This window comes from Acanthochromis polyacanthus, chromosome 19, assembly GCF_021347895.1.
Source record: "Acanthochromis polyacanthus isolate Apoly-LR-REF ecotype Palm Island chromosome 19, KAUST_Apoly_ChrSc, whole genome shotgun sequence".
In the NCBI taxonomy this organism is placed as follows: domain Eukaryota; kingdom Metazoa; phylum Chordata; class Actinopteri; family Pomacentridae; genus Acanthochromis; species Acanthochromis polyacanthus.
In genome coordinates, this window is record NC_067131.1 from 24,773,798 (window position 1) to 24,799,895 (window position 26,098).

General features: G+C 40.8%; 1 protein-coding gene across 3 annotated transcripts in view; it reads left to right on the forward strand.

Annotated features, from left to right (window-relative positions):
• Nucleotides 1-25,350, forward strand: part of LOC110952982 (myosin-16) — a 78,678-nt gene extending 53,328 nt beyond the window's left edge. For 2 of the 3 annotated variants that reach the window (XM_051939114.1, XM_051939112.1), the window contains exons 7-23: nt 7,027-7,083; nt 14,588-14,674; nt 14,943-15,188; nt 15,334-15,451; nt 17,006-17,133; nt 17,228-17,424; nt 17,523-17,655; nt 17,738-17,954; nt 18,965-19,101; nt 19,217-19,320; nt 20,147-20,339; nt 20,423-20,626; nt 20,717-20,842; nt 20,941-21,111; nt 22,630-22,830; nt 22,935-23,081; nt 24,326-25,350. In XM_051939114.1, the coding sequence (XP_051795074.1) occupies nt 7,027-7,083; nt 14,588-14,674; nt 14,943-15,188; nt 15,334-15,451; nt 17,006-17,133; nt 17,228-17,424; nt 17,523-17,655; nt 17,738-17,954; nt 18,965-19,101; nt 19,217-19,320; nt 20,147-20,339; nt 20,423-20,626; nt 20,717-20,842; nt 20,941-21,111; nt 22,630-22,830; nt 22,935-23,081; nt 24,326-24,478 (2,619 nt within the window). In that variant the 3' untranslated portion in view covers nt 24,479-25,350. Of the gene's footprint in view, nt 1-4,436; nt 4,775-7,026; nt 7,084-14,587; nt 14,675-14,942; nt 15,189-15,333; nt 15,452-17,005; nt 17,134-17,227; nt 17,425-17,522; nt 17,656-17,737; nt 17,955-18,964; nt 19,102-19,216; nt 19,321-20,146; nt 20,340-20,422; nt 20,627-20,716; nt 20,843-20,940; nt 21,112-22,629; nt 22,831-22,934; nt 23,082-24,325 lie in introns of those variants that run through there. The other variant, XM_051939115.1, reaches the window with a different exon arrangement.
• Nucleotides 25,351-26,098: the final 748 nt, after the last annotated feature.

A 26,098-nucleotide genomic window follows, 5' to 3' on the forward strand; every position in this document is an offset into this window, starting at 1 on the left:
TAGTAAGTCAGTTAGCAAGCATGCTAACATTAGCAGCTTGTGTTAGAGCAAACAAACAAAATGGAGAGAAAGAAGAAACAAAAGTCTTTGTGTATTGAGTATAACTGAAGCCCCAGTTATAAACTCAACATGTGGAGATATCCAAAGACTGACAGAACTGTGGAATACAACAGTGCCACTTAACTGAACCTCAACTCAGAAATGAAGGAAAAAGTCACTGCCATAGTGGCCACAGTGATCATTAACAAGTAATCTTTGGTGAGGGCCATGGAAAATCATCACAGCAGTGACCACCAAAGATGCTGCCATTTAAAACACCATCTTTACGATTAAAACTCTAAATGCCTTCAATTGTAGCATACAATGATTGTATAATTAGGATTAAAACAGCATTTTTTGTTTGGATTGTACTGAGTTTAGGCCTCTTTTTGTTGTAGTGTTTAGTCTGCCCCTGTGTGAAGTTTAAGGTTTTTCCTCTGCATCTCAGTATGTCATCCAGACAGTATGAAACCAGTCTGAGAGCCTCTATCTGTGTCACTGGTGCATGTTGCAGCAGATAATGTGTTTTGTCTGTCACTGAGCTGAGAGGCTGATCAGAGATAGAGACACAGAGATGGTGATTTCTGAGCTCAGGTTCTACCTCCCTCCTCTGATGCCTCTGGGAGCCTGATGTTTCTTCCAGGGGTTTGTCAGCAGGGAAATAAAGAGCGCCTTTGTCTCTGATTGGAGAAGTGAAAGGCGATCCATGTGTCTTTGAGGGTGGACATGTTTCCACATTTACTGTAGCTTTGGCATTCTCATCACACAATGAGGCTATTATATGTGCGTCTGCATGCATGTGGACTCCTCCCACTGATAAAGATGCAGGTGGATGTGCTGGCCAGCTGTCTCTCGCCCACTTACGTCTGGTTTTTGACGTAAATGTCGCTTGAATACGTCCACGAATTTGAGCGGACTCAAAGACAGAGCTTTGTCTATCCTCAGTGATTAAGCTGCCTCTCCCTCTCTGTAATTCAAAGCAGTTGGCTTGAAGGGAGTGTAGGCCTGCAGTCCTGATTTGTTACGACAAACCCAGGCTTTTTAGCTGATTTATGACATGGCTGTAAAGCAGTTTACACTCAGTCACAGTGCTGTAAAAGCTCATCACAATCTGGAGAGATAAACCTCAGTCTGGCCCTGCAGTTTGTTTGTTTTATTATCAGATGTTTTGCTGGAGGTGTAACATCAGATAATGCCACAGTGGTGTTGGTAGTCTCCCATCCAAATTATGCATTTCATTTTTTCTCCCGCTACCTTATCTCTTGCCCTGCAGTCTTGCTCTTATGTCTTGAAGTTTTGAAAGATCTGAGATTTTTGGTTTTACTTCAACCAAATTTAGGTAAATGGAATTTACATTGAGGCCCTTATAGCAAAGAATTTGACAGCAATATCTCTCTCTAGGAACAGCAACCCTTTACCCTGCATGATCCTAAAGTACACTGTCATCAGTTATTATAGACTCTGTTTCTTAAATGGAAAGTTATTCTGTTGAGTTGGACCCAAAACATGCAGTTGCAGTAAAAATTCAACTCATATATTCTTAACTTGTGTACAAGATAGAAAGTTCACCAAGCAGCTTCCTTCTCTTACCCTGAGAGACCTTCTGCAAGAAGTGATAGTGTGTCAATTATACCTTTGGAATTTGGAAATTAGAAAAGGGAACTATCCATTTTCTGTTTTTATGCTAAGCCATAGCTAAAGGGTGTTCTCTTACTAAAAAACATTCGAACAGAAAAATAAAACATGTATCATCATGAGAAAGCTGATCATGATCTTAGAGTTTTGAGATCGCTTCATCATAATTACAAGTAAAATTAAAAATCTTCACTCGTGTGACCAGATGCAGCAACAAGCTCAGTAAAAGGTTTGTTACAGCTTGTGATCAGTCTTTTCCATCATCATGGACGAATTTTGGCTGACTCTTATCTACAGAATAACTTAATAATACAGATTTTAGTTCATCTACATTAGATAGATTTCAAGCATAAACTTCCCTTTTAAGATTGTCTTGCCACAGCATCTCAGATAGATTGAAGTCCAGACTTTGACTTGACCACTCCAAAACCTTACTTTAGTTCTTTTTGAGCCAGTCAGAGGTGGATTTGTCTGTGTGCTTTTGGTCACTGTCATGCTGCATAAGCTATTTGTGTTGAGCTTTAGGTCATGAACTGATGGTAGATATTTTCCAGGAGGATTTTCTGATACGGAGCAGAATTCATGGTTCCAGCAATTATGACAAGTTGTCCATGTCCTCAAATCATCACACAATCACCACCATGTTTCAATGTTGGTATGATCTTTTTCTTGTGGAATGCAGTGTTAGCTTTACACCAGATGTAATGGACCCATGTTTTCCAAAAACTTCAGCCTTTGACTCATCAGTCCACAGGGTGTTATCCCAAAAGTCTTGGGGCTCATCTAGATATTTTTTCTCCAAATGCTGGACAGACCTTTATCTTCTTTTTGGTTAGTCGTGGTTTTGACCTTGCAACTCTCCTATGGGTGCCATTTTCCCCAGTGTCTTCCTTGTTGTGGAATCATGTAGACGGACCTTAACTGAGGCTAGTGGGGTCTTCAGATCCTGTGATGTTCATTTGGGTTCTTTTGTGACCTCCTGGATTAGATATCGACATCCTCTTGGAAGCATTTCAGTAGGCCAGACTGATAAATGTCAATGATTTTGTTTCTCATCTCTTCTTGAATCTCTTCAGAATGTGGCATCATGGACTGTTTTCTGAGATCTTGCACTACCTCACAATACCAGACAGGTTCTATTTAGTGATGTTTGGATTCAGCAAGCCTGGCAGTCACCATATGTGGGTGTAGCTGGTGAAATTCACCCCAATTGCCAAATGAATTTGGTCATTCGGTAGATTGTTAGCTAAGGAGGCAAGTACTTTTTCACATAGGGCAAGATGGACTGGACAGCATTTTTTTCTTTAATAAATAAAATCATCATTTAAAAACTGCATTTAAAAAAATGTGTGATGATCTGAAACATTAAAGTGTGAAAAATATGCAAAAATAGAAGATTTCTGTAGGGGAGCAAATACTTTTACACTGCACTGTACTTTGATCATGAAATAATCTTAAAAACTTTCTGTCAGGCAAGTTCTTAAGGATTCCTGCCCTTTAAGCCTACTGAAAACTTATAATCATAATTATGACATACAGATGCGGGAACTCTGAGATTCACAATAATCATATATAATTATAAGACAAGGTGTTCTTTTTTTTCATTGGTGAATAGAGTGTGCTTTCCAATGTACTTAGCATAGAGATATAGTATTAATAAAGTATATTCAAAATCACCGCTTACAGAGTAAAAAAAAAAACAGAGATACACAGGTCACAGAGAACCCACAGGTTACAAACAAAAAAGATTTTAGGAAATGTTACAATGAAAGTGAGTTTTCAGAAGCAGGTAAAAGAAAATACTGAGTCTTGAAGTTCTCCTTATATATACTTATTTGTAAGAAGATACAGTAATATCAATGTATCAGAACCTTTAGATCTTGTAATTGTTGTTTAAATCAGTTAGTGTCCCACTGTAATGCAGTACAACCTCATCTGTTCTACCTGTGAAATTTAAAACTCAAGTGAACTAAAGTCATATATCATATTGTGATGTATCATCTGGTAATGTATAGTAAATATCATGTCTTCTTGTAATGTGTTGCATTGTATAATATCACATAGTAACATATTGCAATGTATCATAATATATTGTGTTACATTGTACTGTATTATTGTATTGTACCCTATTGTATCACAGTATTGTATTTAATAGATTTTTATTGTTTTGTTTCCAGATAGTGAACAGGAATGAGGTGGTGTTTCTTTGTTTGTTTACTCAACTCATACGCTCCCATCTGAAGGTACTTAGAAGAACAAAGCATGTAGATTCCTCCGCCGATGCAAGGACCTGAATTATGTTAGCATGTGTGGACAGTATGGTGGACACCAGGGGGTCTGATACATTCTGTCTCTGGCACAGAGGCAGGCCCTCCAGTTGTTTGGCTGCAGGAATATACAGGATATAACTGCCCACGCTGCTGAACATCCCTTCTGACACAAGCAAGGAACATCAGCTATGAGGCCACATCTGATAACAATTCATGGAAAATTATTATGGTTTCAGAGTGCAGAGGGGAAAAAAGAAACCTTAAGCACAAGCAATTATGGAGATCAAACCCTGCAAGCATTCTCAGCAATGATGGCCTGATTCTGTTATTTCCCCCGTATTGCCCCAAGAGTGCTCCTAAATGGAGAAGTCAGTGTGGGACCATTTAAATTCAAGTAAATTTCATTTAGAAAAGCGCACAGAAACAGCATATAATCTTTTTCTGCCATGGATAAGTAGTTCAAATTGCATTTATCTTTGCAGTCTGACTCAGACTTCTTAACGCTGTTAGTATACTATATGTTTTCTACAATTGTATTACAGCCACAATATTTACTTTGAGGCTGTGGAAAGTAGGAATTTAACAAGAAACAGATACGTGAGTGAGGAACTGTCAGAGAGAGAGAGAGAGAGCGAAGCTGTGTGTGCATGAGGGGGTGTGGACAGTGAAATGCCGGAGGGGATCAACAGTAAAGCTGTGTGTGTTTGTCTGAGTGTGTGTGTGTGTTTGAGTGTGTGTGTGTGGGACAGTCAGTCAGTCAGTCATTCAGTCAGTCGGGCTGCTGCTGCCTCACCATGGCTGTTCTCTCTGCAGAGGTCCTCCGCTGGCATGTGAGTTTGTAGTTCTGTCTTTCTGTTCAAGCTTAACTCTCAAACAGTAAGTAGAACAAGTCAGTGTCTCTGTGTTTTGTAGTTTAATTTCTTTTTTATTTTCTCAGATTTCAAATGAAAACTCTGCATGCATTAGTGAATCAAAGATGGTACAAGTGCAAGACACGTTCTCCTGTCCATGTGTTTATTTTGCTCTAAGATGTTGGATAGTTTCTGGTTTAGGAAGCTTTGTAGGGTGCCGTGTAGCAGTGCTTGTGACTTTCACTACTTCAGTGAGGTGGAGGTGTTGTTGCCGCGAGTGGCTCCGGGCTACACGCCATGTCAGACACACTTCCTGACACTGAGACGTAGATAGAAACTGGAGATAGCGCGGAACATGACACAACTAGGTAGGATGCAGCTACACTGGGAGGCTGGCAATAAATTTTTATTAGCAGTACAAAATGTGGCTTTTGTCAAGAGCTTAGTGGAGCAGAAATGTAGTGTAGATGATTTATTTCTGCCAGATCACTCTGATTGTTTTGAAAATATGAGCTGAAATCAGCAAAAAAAAAATTATTAGGAGAACTTAGTCACCCTGCGGATACACACAGATGGTTTTAGGATTATTGAAAGTTGTGGTGGATCAAGTTGGATGTGTTACCTGTATGAAGTCAGCAGCTCATTTTAAGGGCACTGAAAATGTTAGTTAAGTTAATAGTATGAAACATTTATGATAGAAAATTACATACATTTGTTTATAAGTAGCATTTAATTGGTCTACAATAATTAGTCTGTGTGGAGTTTATATATGAGCTACGAGAAAATCTGTATGCATACAAACATGCATCATATTTTATGGGCCACGTGCATGTTTTGTATGTTAAATCTTTTTTTAGGTTTTTGTGGCTTTTACTTGTAAACACATTTACGATATTACACATTATGTTATTTACTTCCATCTTTTATACACATATATGATATTTTCTTCCTCATATGAAAATATAAAGTGACATGGTTGAAATGAATCAGAGCAGTTTCATGTAATGCAACATGAAGCAGTACATTTCTGCTAACTATGCTATTATTTACTATGATTCATTTGTTTACAAACATTTTTTGTTTACAAAAACATCATTCTAACCCTCCTTTTCAGCATTCATGCAGAGGGAATTAATTAATGGCCTGTAGCACTCTAGAATGACACGTATCAAGTGTTTATTAATTAAAAGATATATAGATATAGAAAGACAGTCACTACTAATTGTCATACACAGTGATATGGCCTTAGTACTTTTAAACACAGGAGAAGGTTTACACACTTGTAAATAAGGTATACATGGTATATAAACAGATTTTTTTAATGTAATTTATAATTTTACACATGGTTTACAAATCTGTTTGGATGGGAAGAGTTATGGTGGGGAAATATCAAAGAAATGACATCACTACCGGCAACTACAGTTACTTTACATGTAAAACAAGTTACCTTGAAACCAAAGACAAAAAAGGTGGTGATAGCAAATTACATGTACCATTTGGAACTTTTAAGTTACAGGTATGTGACATTAGAAGATTATAATTGCTGCTGTTGTTTCACACAGATTTTGAAAAAACTTACTTTTATTTGTGTGTATCCAATGTACATGCAAGCATTTTAAGATATCTGAAAAAGTCTTACACTGATTACAAGTTTTCATCTAGAACATGGCCAAAATGCCACATCATATTGGAAACATGGATCACCAGATATGTAAAATCCAGATGTAGCCTACACAGTTTGATATAATGATAGCCATTACAGTAGTGCATGTACTACACACATTCAAACCTTGACACATCACTGTGTTCCAGCTAAAGCTAAGAGACAAAAGAAAAAAAAACCTTGCACAAATTCCTCGAATGTCATGAAAATGGCACAAATGCTTTTTGGTCTCACTGACCGGACATAGCACACCCAGCCCTGGGTCAGAACCCAGATAATGACGGTGGCTACGGGACATTCTTGCTCTAAATTGCTACCTGAGGAAAAAAGCCCGAGGCATGCCAAATCCCCAGAGAAAGTGGAGTGTATGAGACAGTCTCACCACACACAAAGGCTGCCCTAAAATAGCAAACTGTCTGCGTTGGTGACACCCCATTTGTTCTCTGTCAGAAAGATATAGGCAATGTGAAAGCACATGATAATATCCTGGTCATATTTTATAGGTTAGTGAAAGCAGATTGTATTTTTTTCTTTAGGCATTCAAACTCATTTTACCATCTCTCTTCAGGCTCGCATTGAGGAGCTGGAGGAGGAGCTGGAGGCAGAGCGGGCCATGAGAGCCAAGGTAAGGTTTACCAACACAACTATGAGGTACTGTGTAGCATCTCCCCTCTGCACAAATAACACAGAGAATAGATGAGCCTGAAAGGTACAATATTTAAGTTTTTTCAGTTGCCTGTAGACACAACGGTCCTATTATCACACCTGAGCTTGTTTTATGACACTTATCCAAGTTGTCTTCTAGATCCTTGCTTGTGTTCTATCTACTCTCAGATGTATATCGCTTTGGATAAAAGCATCTGCTAAATGAAATTGTAGAACTGCAGAACTAAGCAATACAATGTGAAGACCATTTTTGATGTTGGATGTTACAATGTAATGTGTTGCAGAGATATCTACAGAGGTTTGCATGCTAATCACCTGACAGATCCTTTCTTGTAATACCAACTCGTAACTCAAGAGACAATAATGAGTCACTATAGCATTCTGGTTGTCCTCATTAGAGGAAGAAGAAGAAGCAACTCTGCCCAGACGGCTAATTCTAACCTCTTTTTATTCATGCCAGCAAAGCCACAGAAAGCCACAGAAATAAAAATAAATAAGAGTTAACCATTAGCACGATGTTCCACTGACTCACTGTGTAGCAACCGCTTATAGACGCAGCTAACTGCAACCGACAGCGTTAATATGTTATTTAAGTGAGCTGTGTGTTGATGTGCAGTTCTGATCCGTTGGAAGATCTGTATCTGATTAGCTAAATGAGCTCTTCAGCTATCTCTGAAATGGCAGCAACTGTTTGTATCAAATAAAGCTACTGTACTGAACATAAACTGTATATAACAGAATGATGTGACTTCGAGGGTCTGAAAAGCGAAGCCAATGCAGAAATGGCCAAAATCTGCATTCTCTCCAGCAGGGGCAGACTCCTCCGGTTGTAAAAATACTCTAATTATATACAATTTTATAAGAGAAAGATGGCGACAGCCACACGTTGAACTCAAGGTAACAAAATAAGGTTTTGCTGTGGCTGTACTCTTGCTACTATGCTAAGAAAGCTACAGCATAAACTCCAAGCTGATGCCACACACACGGTTTATAAGATAGCAGTATTATCTTGATCGACTCTGGGACTTTTGACAGGAGGGGGAGGAGGATTTTCAGTTTTGGAAGAACTCTGTATTTCCTTATTTCCTTGCATAGAGGTGTAAATCAACACCACAACTAGTAAGAAGAAAGCACCCAGAGCACAGTGCTCCACCAAGACTGCTCAGTCATACTTTTTCAGATGAATTAAAGCTTTAATAAAAAATTACCTTGTCGCGAGCACAGGTGTGTGTTATGCATGTGTACGTTATGTACAAATACTGACTCGCGTGACCTAAATATGTAGCGGGTGGTGGGAATTGATTAGCCTAGCTTAGCTAGACTTTGTATTCCCGTTATAAGGGATATACGGGAATACGGTCTAGCCCTCCTCCATTGACACATTTTGACAGGTTGTCAAGCTCCGACCAGATCAGACCGAACCAATCAGAGCACCAGAGGCGGGAGTTAACGATGCGTCATCTTCAGGGCCGAGATTACCCATCTAACACCTGTGCACCTCCCGCATACAAACAAAATGGCGACCGCAACAGAGCGAGGTTTCTCTCGTGCGCTTTCCTCTGTTTTGCACGGGCTGAATTTGTCCTTAAAACTGGTCGCCATAACTGTTTGGACTACTTCTTCTTCTTCTTCTTTTAATTCCGGCAGGCTGTACGATAGAATGTGTAATGCTGCCCTCCACTGTTGAAAGGGAGAGCTTAGATTTTCCTCAGGACCCCTGTACGGCGAAGGAAGCTGTTAAAACTACAAAATATCATGGCGGAAAGGCAGTTGTTAGGTCACTTAGTGATTGCGTCACACATGCGTTACGCTGATTGGCTCTCTCCAATTCAAGCTGTGATCGGTAGTCCCGCCTCTGGGCTAGATTTGGTTCGATGGAGCAGTTCCAGACTGACTTTATGTGTATTTGTAATACACAATATAAAGGCTGTCTGGTCCCCAGGCAAGGAATTGATGGGACTCAGAAACACCCCCACAATTTCATCTATTGTTCCTTCTAGCATTTCCGACAGATAAGTCCTGATAAGTCTGCAACGGTTGATTTGTAGCAAGACTGCAATCATGTGATTGTCAGCAGGTATCTGACGCAGTGTTCACCTGTAGTCGTATTTGCAGTGACACCGTGCAGCTATCTGCAATACAGAAATCTTAAACAAATCCAGACTATAAGCCGCATCACTACCAGTATCTAATCAGTTGATCCTTGTGTCATTTCCGACCTTCCCTGAAAATTACATCCAAATCTGCTTGTCCATTTGTGAGTAATATTGCTAAAAGTCACATAGACAGACGAACAAATGTACGCTGATCGTCACATAACATAATTCATTGCCGGAGTAATTAGTAACTTAGTAACTATTCTAGTAATATTCTGCTGCCTCTGTTGGTAGTTTTAGTTCATTCTTGAATGCTAATCTTAGATATTGTAGCTTTGAACTAGTCTGTCAGGCAGCAGGGTAGATTAAAAGATACCAAACAGCTCTGGGATCAGATTGTATCAGGATTGTGGAGTTAGGAACAGTTTTTGGGTTGAAGACAACAGTGAAAGAGAAGAAGTCGGTGGTGGCAACCAGTGGGGTACGTGCACTGGTGCTGTGCCTCTGGTCACCCCAAACCGTCTGCACCTGTGATAATAAACTGGGGTGGGAGAGACCTTGTGTTACTGATTAACATACTGGGCAACCCCAGAGGCGGTGGGGGAGCCCCAACATCCTTTTTCCTCCTTATTTCGTATTTTTCCTGATCTTTCTCAATCCCTTACACACACATGAGTGCACCTTCTGTTTCTTGTAATCCCCTCGCCTCTCTCCTAAAAGCAAATCAGAAGAACGGGATATTTTTTTCCACCCTCCTTTAAACCACAGCAAAGTGTCCAAGACATCTTCTTTGTAATGTTAAATCATTTCAAAACAGCATGTCTGGTTCATATACAGCTAATCTACTAAGGTGGGTGCTTTAAGTGCTTGTTGTTTCAAATAAGACGCTCTTAAAGCATGTGTGTATTTAAGCTATGGAACCTGGTTGCTCCTCTTAAAACCTCTCTGTATTTTCCATGTTACAGTAGGTAAAGGCAGAAATGTAGAGGCACATATTTCACTCTGAGCACTGAATAGAGTGACAGCAGGCCTCAGGGTGTGTTTTGCACACTTCTTCCCATTCTGGGTGGTATTCTTAATGGGCCTAGCTGAGACCCCTCCAGTCTCCAAAGCCAGAGACCGGGTAAAGAGGCAGGCACAGACATGCAGGTCTTTATCTGTTCCAAAGCCTGCATCTTCAGAGCAGCTCAAATACAACATACCTCTGCTGCAGACAGGCTCACCATTGTTAGACTCTGCTCCTCAGGTCGCACAGGGGAGATAGTATCAGGAGATAGAGGCTGACAGACAGCACTGTTTTCCATGGGATCCTCTCCCATCTGGAATGTCAGCCGACACACACTGTAGAGGGTTTTATTTACTGTAGAACACACACATAAAAAAGGACTCAAAATAACAGGTGACCAGAAATACCACTTCAGTAGACTAAAGTTGTGCATTCAGCAGGCTTTTTTTGCTCCTAAATATACAGCTACCTTCACCTATTTAGTGACATTTGTTGCTGAGCAGGTAGTGTACAGAAGGTTTGTCAGAGCTGTTGGAAGAAGTGTGGAACCATAGCTGGTTAGAGCGGTAAGATCCAACCAAGACTGAACAAATGTGCAATAGCAGTGGAGGAGAATGAAATTTTGTAGTGGAAAATTCCATGTTAAAATGCAGTCTGTTTGGAATTGTGTGTCTTGTATGAGCTAACCTTTAAAATATTGAGTGCTTTGTTTGCTGAAATTCACAGAACAACTGGCCCTGCTTTGTTCAAGGCGAGGAAACCTGGGGCTTACTGTGAACTAGCTGGTGGAGACTGAGTACATGGATGAATGCAAAAGCACTTCTGGGCAGGTACACTACCTTTCGAAAGTTTGGGGTCACTTAGAAATGTCCATAATTTTGAAAGAAAAGCATTTTTTTAATGAAGATAACATTAAATTAATCAGAAATAGAGTCGAGACGTGGTTAATGTGGTAAATGACTATTCTAGCTGGAAACGGCTGATTTTTAATGGAATATCTCCATAGGGGTACAGAGGAACATTTCCAGCAACCATCACTCCTGTGTTCTAATGCTACATTGTGTTAGCTAACGGTGTAGAAAGGTTAATTGATGATTGGAAAACATGAAATTACCTGGGTGACCCCAAACTTTTGAACAGTAGTGTATGCACAGGCTTCACAGACATACACTCCTACTCTTTCACATTGTTGTGCAAAAGAAGATGAATGTCCCATCTCCAGCAGCAGGACACTTTGGGAGCACTGACCTTTCATTAGCATGCGAATGGCAGTGAGTGGTGTCGGGTGGTACTGATCCGGAGGAGCTGTTGACTCAGTCAGCGATGTGGAGGAGAGCGATGAGTGAGCTGAGTGCTCGGTGTTAACCTTGTACACAGAGCCAGGTTGTAGGCACACGGGGCGGGGCGAGGAGGCCACAGGTTTGTGGAGGTTTAGCTGGGGGGTGGAGGAGGAGGCCCCCAGTGAGAATCATCTGTTTTCCCTTGTTCTGCCTGAGGTGTGCTGACGGCTGTGGCTCATTGCTGCTATCAGGGAGGCCTGTGACTCCAGCTTTTGCAGACCAGTCTCAACATCTACAACTGTCTTTAAACCAGCTGTAAAAGATCTGTGTAAAAACAACAAGCGCTTTTAACTACAGAGTGCTGTAATGGCCCAGTATTATAAACTCTCTCCATGTGTGCTGCGCCATCTTTGAGCGTGAGACGGCTGTCTTTGACAACCTTGTTAAGGAATTTATCATTTCTGCTGTATAGCAATATTTTAGCAGCTTTAAATATGTTTTATTTGTTTTGCTTTTTATGCAGCAATTTTAAATTTACTTTGATGTAGGTGTCAAGTTTTACTATTCTATATATTATGCTGGTGTCAACTTTCATAATAAGTGAAACCATGATATTTAATATTAAAGGTGCTGATATTTATGAGCGTATTTGGGATTTTTTTTTTTTTTTACTTTGTTGGGTTGTATATACTATCAAGATTAAAACACCTATCTAAAATCAAATCTAATAAGGTACATTTCCAGGATTTTAATTGTAACTATAGCTATTGTCACTGCTTTTAAAAATATGTGTATGCAGAATAGAATTTTATAGTATAGCTCATAACCTTTGTATATTACAGTCAAACCTCTGGTCAAAGTACCACCTGTAATGTGAAAGGTGCCACAGCTCTCTTGTCAATATTATTCTCAGAAAGAAAAAAGTAGTTTTTAGCCAAATAAATAAACGGACTCCGCACCAGATAACAAACAACGTAAAATTCTTGCTGTTCTACTCCATTCAGTGTGTATCTGTTTCCACACATGGTTCTGCTCTATTTGTCCACAGCAGTGACTGAGAGACAGACAGGTCAAGTGAAGATAATATTGAAGAAACATCTCATCACGACCAATGAATTTATTTTACATGGAGTAATCATTGTGGGTGGATTATTTTTGGCCGGCTCTTATGGACAAAACACTTCTTGTTGTAAATGTTCCATGAGAGGATGGGGGATGTGTGGCCGACATGCCCGTTTGGTTTTGGTCTGAGTCTCCTGGTGCTCTAGCAACTTTCAGTGGTTCTGAATGTCATATACAGAACCTTTAAGGTGATTCTGTGTTATGTGTTGTGTTTACAGCTTCCTAAGCTATCAGCAAAAGGAGAAAAAAATGATTTGCAACTTTAAAGGCCATCATTAGGATGATAGATCAAAATTACTTCATACATCAGTAAGCTTCTTACAGTGTTGTTTTCGTTAACGATGACGAAATTATTTCGTTGACGGCCCTTTTTTTCATGACGAAAACGAAACGATGACGAAATAAACGCGGCTCTCTGATGACCAAAACATGACGAGACGTGTGCTAGTTTTCGTTCAAGAGACGAGACTGGACGAAAACGTTAATGGATGGTTTCGATCAACTGGTGATATTCAGTGAGCGAGGCTGTTACAACAGCAATGCATAGCATAGGTGACTGTACCGATGCCTGTTCAAAACACACAGACGTCAATAAACTGTTCCGAAATGTTCTTGTTGTCAGCTTTAATGTTGTCGTTATTGCTCTGTTGGGACTCACGGCTGTTCCGTCTACCAGTAAAATTCTCGCTTTAATGAGGACTTCCACCTAACGGAGTGGAAATATCGCTTCACTGCGGCAGAGTGTGACGATCAGATTAACTGGTGACAGTCTGTGGCCTCAGTCCGACAGTCAGACAGAAATGGCAAGAGAAGTTCTAATACCGTTTTCAAAGCTTACTGTGATAAACCAGTTGGACCTGAGTTGTTCTACTTTTAAACAGATTTTAAGTAAAACAATAACATCATATAAACCATCTGACCACATTCTAACCAGAGATTTCACTTTCCAGCCTTCAGAACATCGATATGCTTCATCTAGTTGTTCCCCCGTTATTCAGGATTTATTTATTTTACTGGGGCATTGCAAGTTAATCAACATTGTATTCTATGGAATCAATGCATTGTAAATTAAATGCACTGACTTTATAGAACACAGAATTAAAGGTATTTTTTTTCTTTCTAACGACGTAGAACAATAATAGAGACGAGGATATTTATTCTACAAAACCTTAACCTTAACATACTACTCTAAACTGAGAAAAAATAAACCCACAAGTCCTGAAGAAGGAATATCTTTGTTGGCATTTTTGTAGTAATGAACATTGAATCCACTGTCATTTTGTCAGTGAGGTTAATAATACGTAATTTGCTAAAAGGCTAATACGCCTAGACTAAGACTAGACTAAAACCTTTTGAGTTTTCGTCGACTAAAACTGGACTAAAACTTTCACTTATAGAAATGACTAAATTGTGACTAAATAGAATAAGGATTTCGTCCAAAAGACTAAAACTAAGACTAAATCTAAATTGGCTGCCAAAAACAACACTGGCTTCTTACATCCTCTGTGTAATATGCTATGGATGAAAATTCAGTGTCACACCAAGAAGCAGAGCTATGAGCAAAATGGTCTTTCAAATAGGATGTTTACCAGTGAACACACATGAATAACATGGACAGGAAAGAAGAGTTAACAGATAATATTTGGACTGTCTGACAGCATCTAACCCCTGCATTGCTCTGACTGGATACCAGCTACCCTGCTGACCTCTGACCTTGGGAGAGATCTCTTCTTTTTCTGGGCTGTCAATCATCTAGTCCCCTGGTGGTTGAATTTCCTGTCCTGTCAGATGTGACAGTTTTAGGGCCAGAAATCTTCTGCCTCAAATCTTAAATCACTTTGCCAAACTATACAGTTTGTTATTGAACTACATTGAATTATGATAAAACATGATTATTTAGCACCACATTGTGCATTTAATATTGCTATTCCCAGCTGTTAACTGTTATATTTTTGACAGGTGGAGAAGCAGAGAGCAGATCTCACCAGAGAACTGGATGAGCTCACAGACCGGCTTGAGGAAGCAGGAGGAGTCACCGCCTCACAGGTCAACTAAGCAGTCTTTGTGTCACTTTAGCATGCACATTCATATGTTTCCTCCTTGCTTGTGCAACACATTAAATAAGTCCCTTGATAATTAGTAGCAGCTTACATTGGACTTTCTTAAAAATATCAGCGTCATTTACACCTAAATGTTAGTTAACTTTTATGGTGTTGTGAGGATGCTTTCCAGGACATTAGATGAAAAATGAAAAATTCTGACTGAAAATAAGCGTTACCAACCTTCACATACAGCTTATATGTGTGATGAGCAGATGGAAGTGAACAAGAAGCGAGAGGCTGAGCTCCAGCGTCTGAGACGAGACCTGGAGGAGTCCTCAGTCCAGTCCGAAGCGTTAGCTGCATCTCTGAGGAAGCGGCACAGCGATGTTGTGGCAGAACTGAGCGAACAGTGTGAGGCTCTGCAGAGGACCAGAGGCAAACTGGAGAAGGAGAAGCAGAATTTGAGGATGGAGGTGGATGATATGGCTGCTTCACTGGATACTCTGCAGAAAGCCAAGGTCAGGAAGTTAGGTCACATGAAGTGTGGCTTGCTAGTCATTTAATGGAGTGTTTGTTTTTTTAACAAGCCAGTAAAGTCACAGGCCTAAGTTGCAATCTTGTAAGTGAGGCATAACATGTGACGGTGACTGTGTTGTGCTGCAGACCTCCTCAGACAGTCAGCTGAAAAAGCTGGAGGAGCAGCTGTTCGAGGCCAACAGGAGAGGGGATGAGCTGCAGAGGACCCTCACTGAACTCAGCGTGGCCAAGAACAGACTCACAGGTACACTGATGTTACACCTGTAAATCAGGTCTTACTATCCGCAATGCCATCCTACAGGAAGGTACAATTTTCTGCAAAAATTGTCAGACTAAAAGTAGCTCCAAAACAGAGATTAGTTTCAGGGAGGCCTGAGTCATTTAGACTTACTCCCAGCCACTAATGCAGTGCAGCCGCTAATCAATTTTTAGGAGTATACTTGATGGCAGATATGAATAGACACAGCTGCGTCTGTCATTACTGTTACGGCCGTTGCAGTTAAGAGGTGCTTTAAAATGAGGGGAATGGTGCTGTCACTGTTGCCAATAACATAAAGTTTACAAATCAATATAAAAAAAAGAACAAAACCGCAGTAGTCATTAAGCTTACATAAGAACATGGTGTACTTTTGTTTCATTTTGGGAAAAATGAGAGGCATGCCAAACAGACTCGGCCTGTTCTTCTGAGATGACAGGAAGTACAACTCTGTGCGCATCATCTTCCTGTGCATGCCGATGATGTATCCAATGAAGGGGCTCTCCTGCACTGGTGTTATGTGTCCATTGGCGACCCCAGTTGAGTGCAGTTTCCCTCCACTATGTCTACACTGGAAAAATACGTTCTGAAGCACTCCTGAAAGTGCATTATCTCATCTGTCTGACATATTTACTCATCAAACTAAAAATGCTCTTTCCATCAAAGCACTGCATATTCAATTAATATATATGTAGAATAAATACAAAAAGAATCAACATTTCATGGCAATTACTGGATAATCTATAGCAACATATATGGAATTATTACATCTACCCACCTACCTATCTGCCTACCATCCAACCACCTGACAAACCAACAGATACCTATACTGCACTACTTACCAAACCAAACCAATCAATCTCTTGGATCTCCTAACCTATCCTACTGATGTATATATCTACCCACCTAACTGCAACCAGCAAATCTACTGACCAATGTACCAACCTACATACATACTTACCTACTGCTGGATCTGCCAGTTGGCCAACCAACCTACCTACCAACCACCGACCCAACTGGTTTGCTTGCCCAGTTGAGTCAACTACTTCTCTTAGCTCTTATGTCGGCTGAAAGTGTCGAAAAGGGGAACTCTTAAGTAGGAATGTTTAGAAGGCCCTTTAGGAGGACTACTGTTGCAGTGTAAAGAGTGTATCAAGCTGAGACGCTCAAGTGGTATAATTTGAAACTACAGACATTAGTTTCTGTTAAACTCTCTCTGACATGTGAAATCAGAATAATGTGATATACTTTGTTTCAGATAGTTAGACACGTTGTGTATCAGTTCTTGCCTGAAACAATAAAACACACAGAAATGACAGAACTTACTGGAAGATAAATCTCTGACACTGCATTTAGCTCCATGCAGATACTGTACTCAGATGTCCTTGCTATCCCGTACTGCATGAACTAATCCACTTCAGCTCTTGTAATCTCTTGTAATCAAATAATCACATTGCATGTTTGTGTTTCACATATTTGCTGCTTTGTTTCTCCTGCGTGCTACAGTGTGTCATTAATCGGCGCTTATGTTTGTCCCCACAGCTGATAATGCGGACGTGAGTCGACAGATGGAGGAGGCAGAGGGCCGAGCGAGCCAGCTGACCCGCTCTAAGACTCTGCTCCAGTCCCAGCTGGAGGAGCTGAAGAAACAGCTGGATGAGGAGGTCAAGGTCAGTGTTTATAATATGAAGCAGAAAATATCCCCATTTTGCTATTTCCCTCTCACATTAAACATACTTGCTCATGTCTCTGCGGTGTTGCCAGTGCAAACAGGCGGTTAGCAGCAGTCTGAGTTCAGTGCGGCAGGAGTGCGAGGTGCTGAGGGAGCAGCTGGAGGAGGAGCAGGAGAGTAAGCAGGAGATGCAGCGCCTTGTTTCCAAACTCAACAGTGAGGTGACGCACTGGAGGAGCAAACACGAGGCAGATTCAATCCAGCACGCCGATGAGCTGGAAGACACCAAGTGTGTGGTGTTGATCCTGGCAGATGATTACCTCATTTGACATGATTTAATGCCTTAAATAGACTCTGTGATGTATGTAATAATGTGTGTGTTCACAGGAAGAAGCTGGCGAGCAGGCTTCAGGAGGCCGAGGAGGCCGTGGAAGCCACCCAGGCCAAATGTTCTTCCCTGGAGAAAACCAAACAGAGGCTGCAAGGAGAGGTGGAGGAGCTCTGCATGGACCTGGAGAAGGTAGAGAGGGAAGCGTATTATAAAATGTGTGTTTCTTTCCCATAAACATTGTCACTGTAGCAACATTTGTTCCCTGCCTCAGGCCAGCAACTGTGGTCAGACTCTGGATAAGAAGCAGAGGGTCCTGGAGAAGCAGCTCGGAGACTGGAAGCAGAAATGTGAAGAGCTGGTGACCGAGGTGGAGGGCTGCCAGAAGGAGAGCAGGCAACACGCTGCCGAGCTCTTCAAACTCAAGACGGCTCACGAGGAATCTCTGGAGCAGCTGGAGGTTCTACGTAGGGAGAACAAGGCCTATCAGGGTATGACAGGGCATGTGAGGGGGAGAGCTGATAAATCTCGAGGGTTTTAAGACATAGCGTTACATTTGGGGTGAAATGATTAAGTGCATTAAACACAGAACTGGAGCCAGCAAGAAAAAAAATAAGTTTGAAGACTAATCAGTCATAAGTGGACTTTTTAACAGATGTGGAAACCTTACTCTAATATATTTTCGAGTAGGTTTTAATTATTGTCACAGACCTTATGATGAAGGCAGCAATTACTACTACTCTAAAAGCTAGGCCAGTTAGCATTTATCAGGACTAGAAAAAGAAGCATCATGAAGGTCTCAGAAAAATGTTATATATTATATTTATATATATTATATTATATTATATTATATATATTTATATATTTGTTTTGTTTTTTAAACTATTACAAGGCAGGGAATGGTAGTTAGTTAAATTAGATTTAGTTTAGCTAAGGATATGTCACTAGCTAGCTATAAATAGCCACAGTGTAGTGTTTCTAGTTTTGTTTTTACTTCTGTTTTTCAGAAAACATGCATTTATGATTAAAATTTAGACATTTTTTTTCTCTTTTTACTATTTCTTCCTTTAGATTTCTGTTTGTTAAGCTTAGCTCATAGCTAATTTGTTGTTTGTGTCTTATTTGTTAAAACCATGCACAAAAACAAATGTAGACGAGATTAGTGTCCAGTGCTGGACACATAGACGACTTGCAGCAAAACATTGTTGTGTTGTTTGCAAAACTGTGAAGCACAATAAGTAAGGAGTTTTGGTACATTTCTGAATTTGAGAGAGGTTAGCTGTGTCTAGCTGAGCTAATGGACTGATGGCTTTAACTTGACATACAGGCATGAAAGTGGTGTCAATCTTTGTATTTCACTTCTTGACAAAACCGTTTCTATAATGTTAAAATGTCTGCAAAAAACCTCCATAAATATCAAGATTGACAGCCGTAATGGAGTAGTAGCTAATAGAAACCGCGGTGCAGCTAGCCTGATGCATGGCTTTTCTTTGTTCCACAGAGGAGATAGCAGACCTAACAGACCAGCTGTCAGATGGAGGTAAGAGCGTCCACGAGCTCCAGAAAGCAAAAAAGAAGATTGAGATGGAGAAAGAAGAGTTACAGGCCTCCCTGGAGGAATCTGAGGCAGCTTTGGAGGTTTGTGCTTTAACAAATCTGCATATTAGCTGTAGTATTTGTGTATTCAGTTTACATAATATTGTGGGGGTAGTATCTTTCGTTACTCCAAGGTTCCCATCTTCTGTTTTGTCAGGCTGAGGAGACCAAGGTGCTGAGGCTGCAGCTGGAGCTGTCTCAGGCTAAAGGAGACCTAGAGCGCAGACTGCAGGAGAAGGAGGACGAGACTGAAGCTGCCAGGTACCTCTGCTGCCTCTCATCCTTCTCTTCATCTTCCTCATCTCCAGGATGTACCACACTGCAGTGTATTCATAGGGAAAACCAGTACGTTTTTTGGAGAATAGCTTAATCTTGCACATAAAGGGCATTAGAAAGCATAATTTGTATATTTGCATATTAGCGGGATCGAATGAATCATTTGCTTATCTACGATGACTTTTATATAGTTAGTAGAGAGAATCTTTTGTAACTGATCAGGGACGGGTCATTTGTGTTGTTGTCCTGCTGCTGATTAGTCGACTGAAAGTATTAATGTCTGAGCATAGTCCGTCCAGAGAACCACAGACCCTTTTTTAAAGAAATAATAATGGCATCTCAAGAAAGGAAGGCTGGCGCACAATGTCAGTTTGACTCTAGATTATATATATATATTTTTAATGAAAGTTCTGAAAAGAATTCTTAAAAGTCAACAGATCTAGTTTGAACTTGATGCTGATGCAAGATTTTCTTGTTTCCATCAGCTCAAAAGCAAATAAGTCAATCTCCCAAAATGTCAAATCATTCCCCTTTCACTGGTTGTTTCACTGCTCCTAATGCCTTGTTTGTTTGTTGTTGTTTTTCTCTATTATTTTGGTCACTACTACCCACAGCACTACTACTCTAACTGTTTTCCATGCTGTCTTTTATCTCCCTTTACTCCTTCAACAAACTCACTGTACATAATCTTTAGAGGTAAGACTGGAACTGTTCATCCCTTCAAACTCTGAATTACTGCCTCAGCAGAGAAAAGTCTTCTCACTTCAATCTTGTAAATACCTTTCCACCATCTATTTCACTTCTACTTCAGAAAAAGCCACCAGAGGGCGCTGGAGTCCCTGCAGGCCAGTCTGGACGTGGAGGTGAAGGGCAGAGCAGAGGGACTGAAGTTGAAGAAGAAACTGGAGACGGACATCAATGAGCTGGAGCTGCAGGTGGACCTGCTCACCAAGAGCAACACCGAGCTCAGCAAAAACAGCAAGAAGATGCAGCAGCAGATTAAGGTCTGCTCAGAACACATCACATGTATCTGCTAGAGTGGTGATGTGTAACAATGCTGACAGAACAATGTCCTGCCCTGTCCCAGGAGCTGCAGGCTCAGCTGGAGGAGGAGGTGAGGAGTCATGAGGAGTGCCGGGAGGAGCAGGCTGCTGTGGAGCGACGCTGTGCTCTTTTGATCAGCGAGAGTGAGGAGACCCGGACAGCCCTGGAGAGTGCAGACAGAGCCCGAAAGGCCTCGGAGATAGAGCTACAGGAGGCCAGCGAGAAGTACAGCGACCTCAACAACCAGGTGGCTACAATACCTATGCTTCATTAGCACTGATTCTATTATGACCCATAAACTCATAGATTTCCTTGATGTTTTCACCTTTGTGTTCAGTTCCAGTTGTCTCTGAGCGGGAGGAGGAAGCTGGAGGTGGATCTTCAGACTCTGCAGCAGGAGCATGAGGAGCTGCAGGCAGAGCTGAGAGGATGCGCAGACAAAGCCAAGAAGGCCAGCTGCGAGGTAAAACACATGAAATGACTCGGTGAAACACTGTTGCAGCACATTTTGGAAACATTTTCAGGCTCTTGAAATAATGTTTGAAATGGATGTCCTCTCAGTTGGCGCGAGTCGGTGAGGAGCTGCGTCTGGAGCAGGAGCACACACTCCACCTGGAGAGAGTCAAGAAAGGTCTGGAAGCCCAGATCAAAGACATGAGCAGCAGGCTGGACGAGGCCGAGCAGATGGCTCTGAAAGGAGGAAAGAAGATCATCCAGAAGTTGGAGGGGAAGGTATGGAGACACAAACATGTTAGTCAGGTTGATCAGCTCGAGGAATTCAGTTTGGATATTCATGATCCACAGTGGAGGATCTCTAATGGCTGGCCCCTGTGAACTTCCATTCAATAGGAGGTACACTTCCATACATTTCCATACCAAAAAAACTATATCAAGGAAAAAGAAACACAATTGTTTCTTCCTTGCTGCAGCAGTTGAGGATTTATTGCCTCTCCTCGTGTTTCCTGCCACATTAGATCTGTTTTTAGCAGTGTCGCTGCATTCCAACATCTCAGCAGTTATTCTGGTGAGCGTGTTTTACATGAACACGAGTCTTCCAGCGATGAGACTTGGAGCATGTCTACACAGAAGGCATCTCAGCTGCCTTTTTTAGTCACACGTCTCACATTTTACGTGCACTATGTGCTCATAAAGGAATTCCAAAGTGTATTTTTGCACACTGAGTCTGTGTTTCTGCTTTTTACATGCAGTGATGTGTGGAGCACCAGAGCTGCTGGTTTGTGGTGCGTCGCTTATATTGCTAGAACACAAACCTATTGCGTGGCTCAGCTAGTCCAGAACTGTGGACACACACACAGTCTGTGGATGATACATGATATCTGCTAGCTGACCCGACTCACATACGAACTGTCAAGTACAGTATGATATGAGAAATGGAGTGATGCTCCTCACTTCAAGATGTTCAAGCATGAAAATATCACAACAACTGAAACAAGAACATGGAACTTTTATTTCACTGTCTTCAAGTGAGCATTAGCATGTAGCATTTTGTTATGTTTACATTAATCTGACAGCGTCTGAATGTGTCAGCATCATGTCTGAATGCGTTTCTTGCTCATTTTTCTGTAAAAGTAACAATAGCAATCTGACTACGTCAGACGTAGTAACATTCTACAAAACTTTCAACACAACAAAAGTCTGAACCACATTTAGCTGCATTAGGAATAAGCAAAAGCGACATACTTTAAGTTGTGTCATGCAATTTGAAGTAGACTTTGTTCACTTTTTAGCACTAATATTGGTTCCAACACACTTACTCTGTCACTTTGCTTCACAATTTCCTTCACAAATCGAAATACCCATACAAATAAAGCCTTACTGCGATGAAGACAGAGTCCCTAATAGGTCAGATAAAGGAGACTCACCAATAATGAATTTAATCCTGATTTTGACAAAAAAACTCAGAATATTCAGATCTTACAATACATGTTCGGGTATCACCATCACGACCAAGTATTCGGATATTCAGGTCCAGCCCTAGTCATTAAAAATTAGCCATTTCAAGCTAGAATAGTCATGTACCACATTAGCAATGTCAAGACTGTATTTCTGAATAATTTAATGTCATCTTCACTGAAAAAAATGCTTTCCTTTTAAAAATAAGGGCATTTGTACGTGACCCCAAACTTCTGAACGGTACCGTACCTTGATCCGTGAATTTGCTGGATACTTCTTCTGCTGTTTAAACATAGTCTGGATGAATGTGAACAGTCAGCTGCTATTTGCGTGCAGGTAAAGGAGATGGAGCTAGAGCTGGACTCGGAGCAGAAGCGACACGCTGAAACGGTAAAGACGCTGCGCAAGAATGAACGTCGCCTGAAAGAGCTGCTGTTCCAGTCAGAGGAGGACCAGAAGAACCAGCAGCGGATGCAGGAGCTGGTGGAGAGGCTGCAGAATAAGATGAAGGCGTACAAGAGACAAGTGGAAGAGGCCGTATGTCACCTTGCCTTTACTCCAAACTTGCTTCACTCGCATTGCATATTGCTCTGTGATGCTCTAGTGTGTTTGAAATTGCTCACAGACCATTGTCCCTGCAGGAGGAACAAGCCAACATGAACCTGGCAAAGTACAGGAAGACCGTCCATGAGCTGGATGATGCAGAGGAGCGGGCTGACATCGCAGAGTCAGCACTCACCAAGATCAGGACCAAGAACAGAGGCAGCTTCGGCAAAGGATACTCCTCCGTAAGTAACCCTGCAGCAGAGTCAGGTGCTTCAGCCCAGCAGCATTCTCTAGTGAAAGATACGGACTCTGTCCACAATTACTCCTTTGTTTACTCATTTACTTCTTTTATGGCAACATGCAAACACTGTATTTTTTGGCCATCTTGTCTGCAGCAGAAGTACGGATGTGTTTTTGTAGCTGCTTGTGATTTTCATAAGGCAACATTTCTGAACAGTTTTATAATATAACACACAGCAGGAGGGGCTGAAAGGCTCTCCAGTATGTTAAAAAAAGTGATGTCCGTGACATGTACACAGCATTCTACTAGCAATCACACAATGCAGTGCACCGAATGTTACAGATGCCAACAATGTTACTTTGTGTGGCAACAGCTGACCGTGATGACACAAAGTGACAACAGTTAGTAAGAGACTGAAATCGGTGATTTTGGAAATAGCTTTGGATGAAGTGCAGCCACTGAGCCTAGCTGCTAATGTGAACCTGTGGCCACTTCAGATTCACTGCAGTGCAAAAAGCATTTGTTGCCTATAAAGGAGAGGTGTCTAACACTTAACTAGAAAACTGCCAACACCGCAGCTTTTACTCTTTCTGTCATGAATTCTTAATCCCTTAATTTTTATATTTATTTGGTATTTTATTTTTTTTGTACAACACAGTGGATATAGACAAGTAATGGGGTCAGATAGAGCTGAGAAATAGCATGCAGTGAAGGTCCGATTGACCAGGAGTCAGAATATTCATGTAAACATTTCCAGAAAATAGAAAAGTCGTCACAATGTAAAGTCTATGGCGAGTAGGAACCCATGAATGTGACCAGTAAGGCAGACACTAATGAGCATCTACAGTCTACTGCACAGTGCAGGAGCAAACCCAAAGGAAAGAAAACTTTTTTAGCTCATGCGCTAATTAAGGAATTTTCATTCTAGTGATCAGGCACAAAATCTGAGGCCTGTATGCAGTTGCTTGTGAAAAGTTCAGATGACCCAAAATGAAACTGAAAATTGGAGAGTGCATCTTCTAAATATGACTCATAATTAAGCCACATTGTTATACAATAAATTAAATGAGGCAAGAACTTGAATGTTTTAGAATTTGGCTCTTTCTTTCAGTAACACCATAATTCAGTGACATTCGTCCAATTATATACACCTTAAAGGAACTGCTAATAGCTAATATTTAATGATTAATTCCTTAACTGTAACAGACTGTAGCCATCACTCCTGTCCTGTGTGATCTCCTCCAGGGCTACAGCACTCCCTACCCTGGCCTGGTCCGGTCAAACAGCTCTGCCGGCTCTGAGGGCAGAGAGGAGAAGATCCTCAACGATGACAACGAGTCGGTCAACTCCCTCATCCCTGCCTATCTCAACTCCCTCAAGAAGCTCATGATTGATTAGGGAGATGGCTGTATTTTTTTTTTTAGCTTTTCAGAAAGACCACTCTGCATCGTCCAACAGCAGATCTGATGTGTGCTGAACAAGTGAAGCATGGAAACAGTATGAAGTTTGAAAGATCAGAAAGGCTCCACATGTAGTTTCAGGTCATTCAATGTGTGTCACCTGTTTGTGAACACTGTACATTCCTATAGAACTTTACTATGTACTTGTTGCTTCCTCTGTGTTCCAGCTTTATTCCACACATTTTGATATGCCATCATACTGTTAGATTTGTGTATAAAAACCGATTGAATATGCAAAAACATGCAGCATGTGTTTGGAATTCACCTTTAAGTGACAATGATCATTTATAAGTCATTTATTAGGCCATCAGTTAATGATAACAGAGCATCTGCAGGTCCTTAAAAGGTGTGACACTTTTAGAATTAACATTAATAAAATGTTATTTTCTCATTTCTTTGTACATGTTTAGCCTGGTTCTCACAGTGGAACACTTTATATTTTTATCATTTTATATGGGGGTTTGCATTTGTGTGCCATGGTCAGACTACAGATTATGTTTGTATGATGAGATTCTGCAAATTTTCATTTTTACTGACAGAAAGTGGTTCCCAGTATTGACTTGAGAGTGTGAGGTGAGGTCCTGGGTTCCTGTTGCAAGCCCAGCTGACATACATGTGAACATGCTACACATGTCCAAGCACAGCTTCAAAGAACCAATCACTAACCTGCATTCTTTGCTCGTCTTTTATTTGAATTTATTTGACTGTTTAATTCATTTTTTTATTCTCCTCATGCGCTGATGACTGTATTATCTCTCGCTGTCAACCATCGACTATCTGGAAGAAGTAAACGTGGCTATGAGGATGTCATTTTGTTGTGAGGCCTTCAATTTGGAGAAGTGACCCAGTCTTAATTTACTAGCTAACACTAGTGCTAGCTTGCTTGTCATTCCTCTTAACTGGTATATAAATTAAGATGCTAATTTTTTTCCCTTTCTTTGGTCATAACACACTGATTATCTCGATTCATCGTTCACTTTCTACTTGGTGCATTAAAATTAAAAATTAAGAAAGATAAACGTTTACTTAAAATATATATATATATATGTATATATATATATATATTAAAAAAATACTAATTCCTTCAAGGTGTGTACAGTTAGCTGAAGAGCAAGCCATATTTACAATGTGAAGAAAACTGATTAAAACAACCTAATGAAGAGCAAAACTGTCTGTGGAAAATGAATTGCCTACTACAGCGACAAATGGAGACAAAACAAGAGTCAAACAATGAATATATAACTTGAGTTCATTGGTGAATGAACCTGTAGGTTTCAGTCCCTCCCACAGCAATTTAGAGTAACCAATTAACCTCAGCATATTTTTGGACTGTGGGAGGAAGCCGGAGTACCTGGAGAAAACCCACACATGCACAGAGAGAACATGCAAACTCCATGCAGAAAGATCCCAGGCCCAGTCCAGGACTTGAACCAGGGATCTTCTTGCTGCAAGGCGAAAGTCCTAACCACTACTCTACTGTGCAGCCTCCTGTGCAGCCCCCTGTGCAGCCCCCTGTGCAACCAATTACACATAAATGACATAAAGATCAATGATTTCT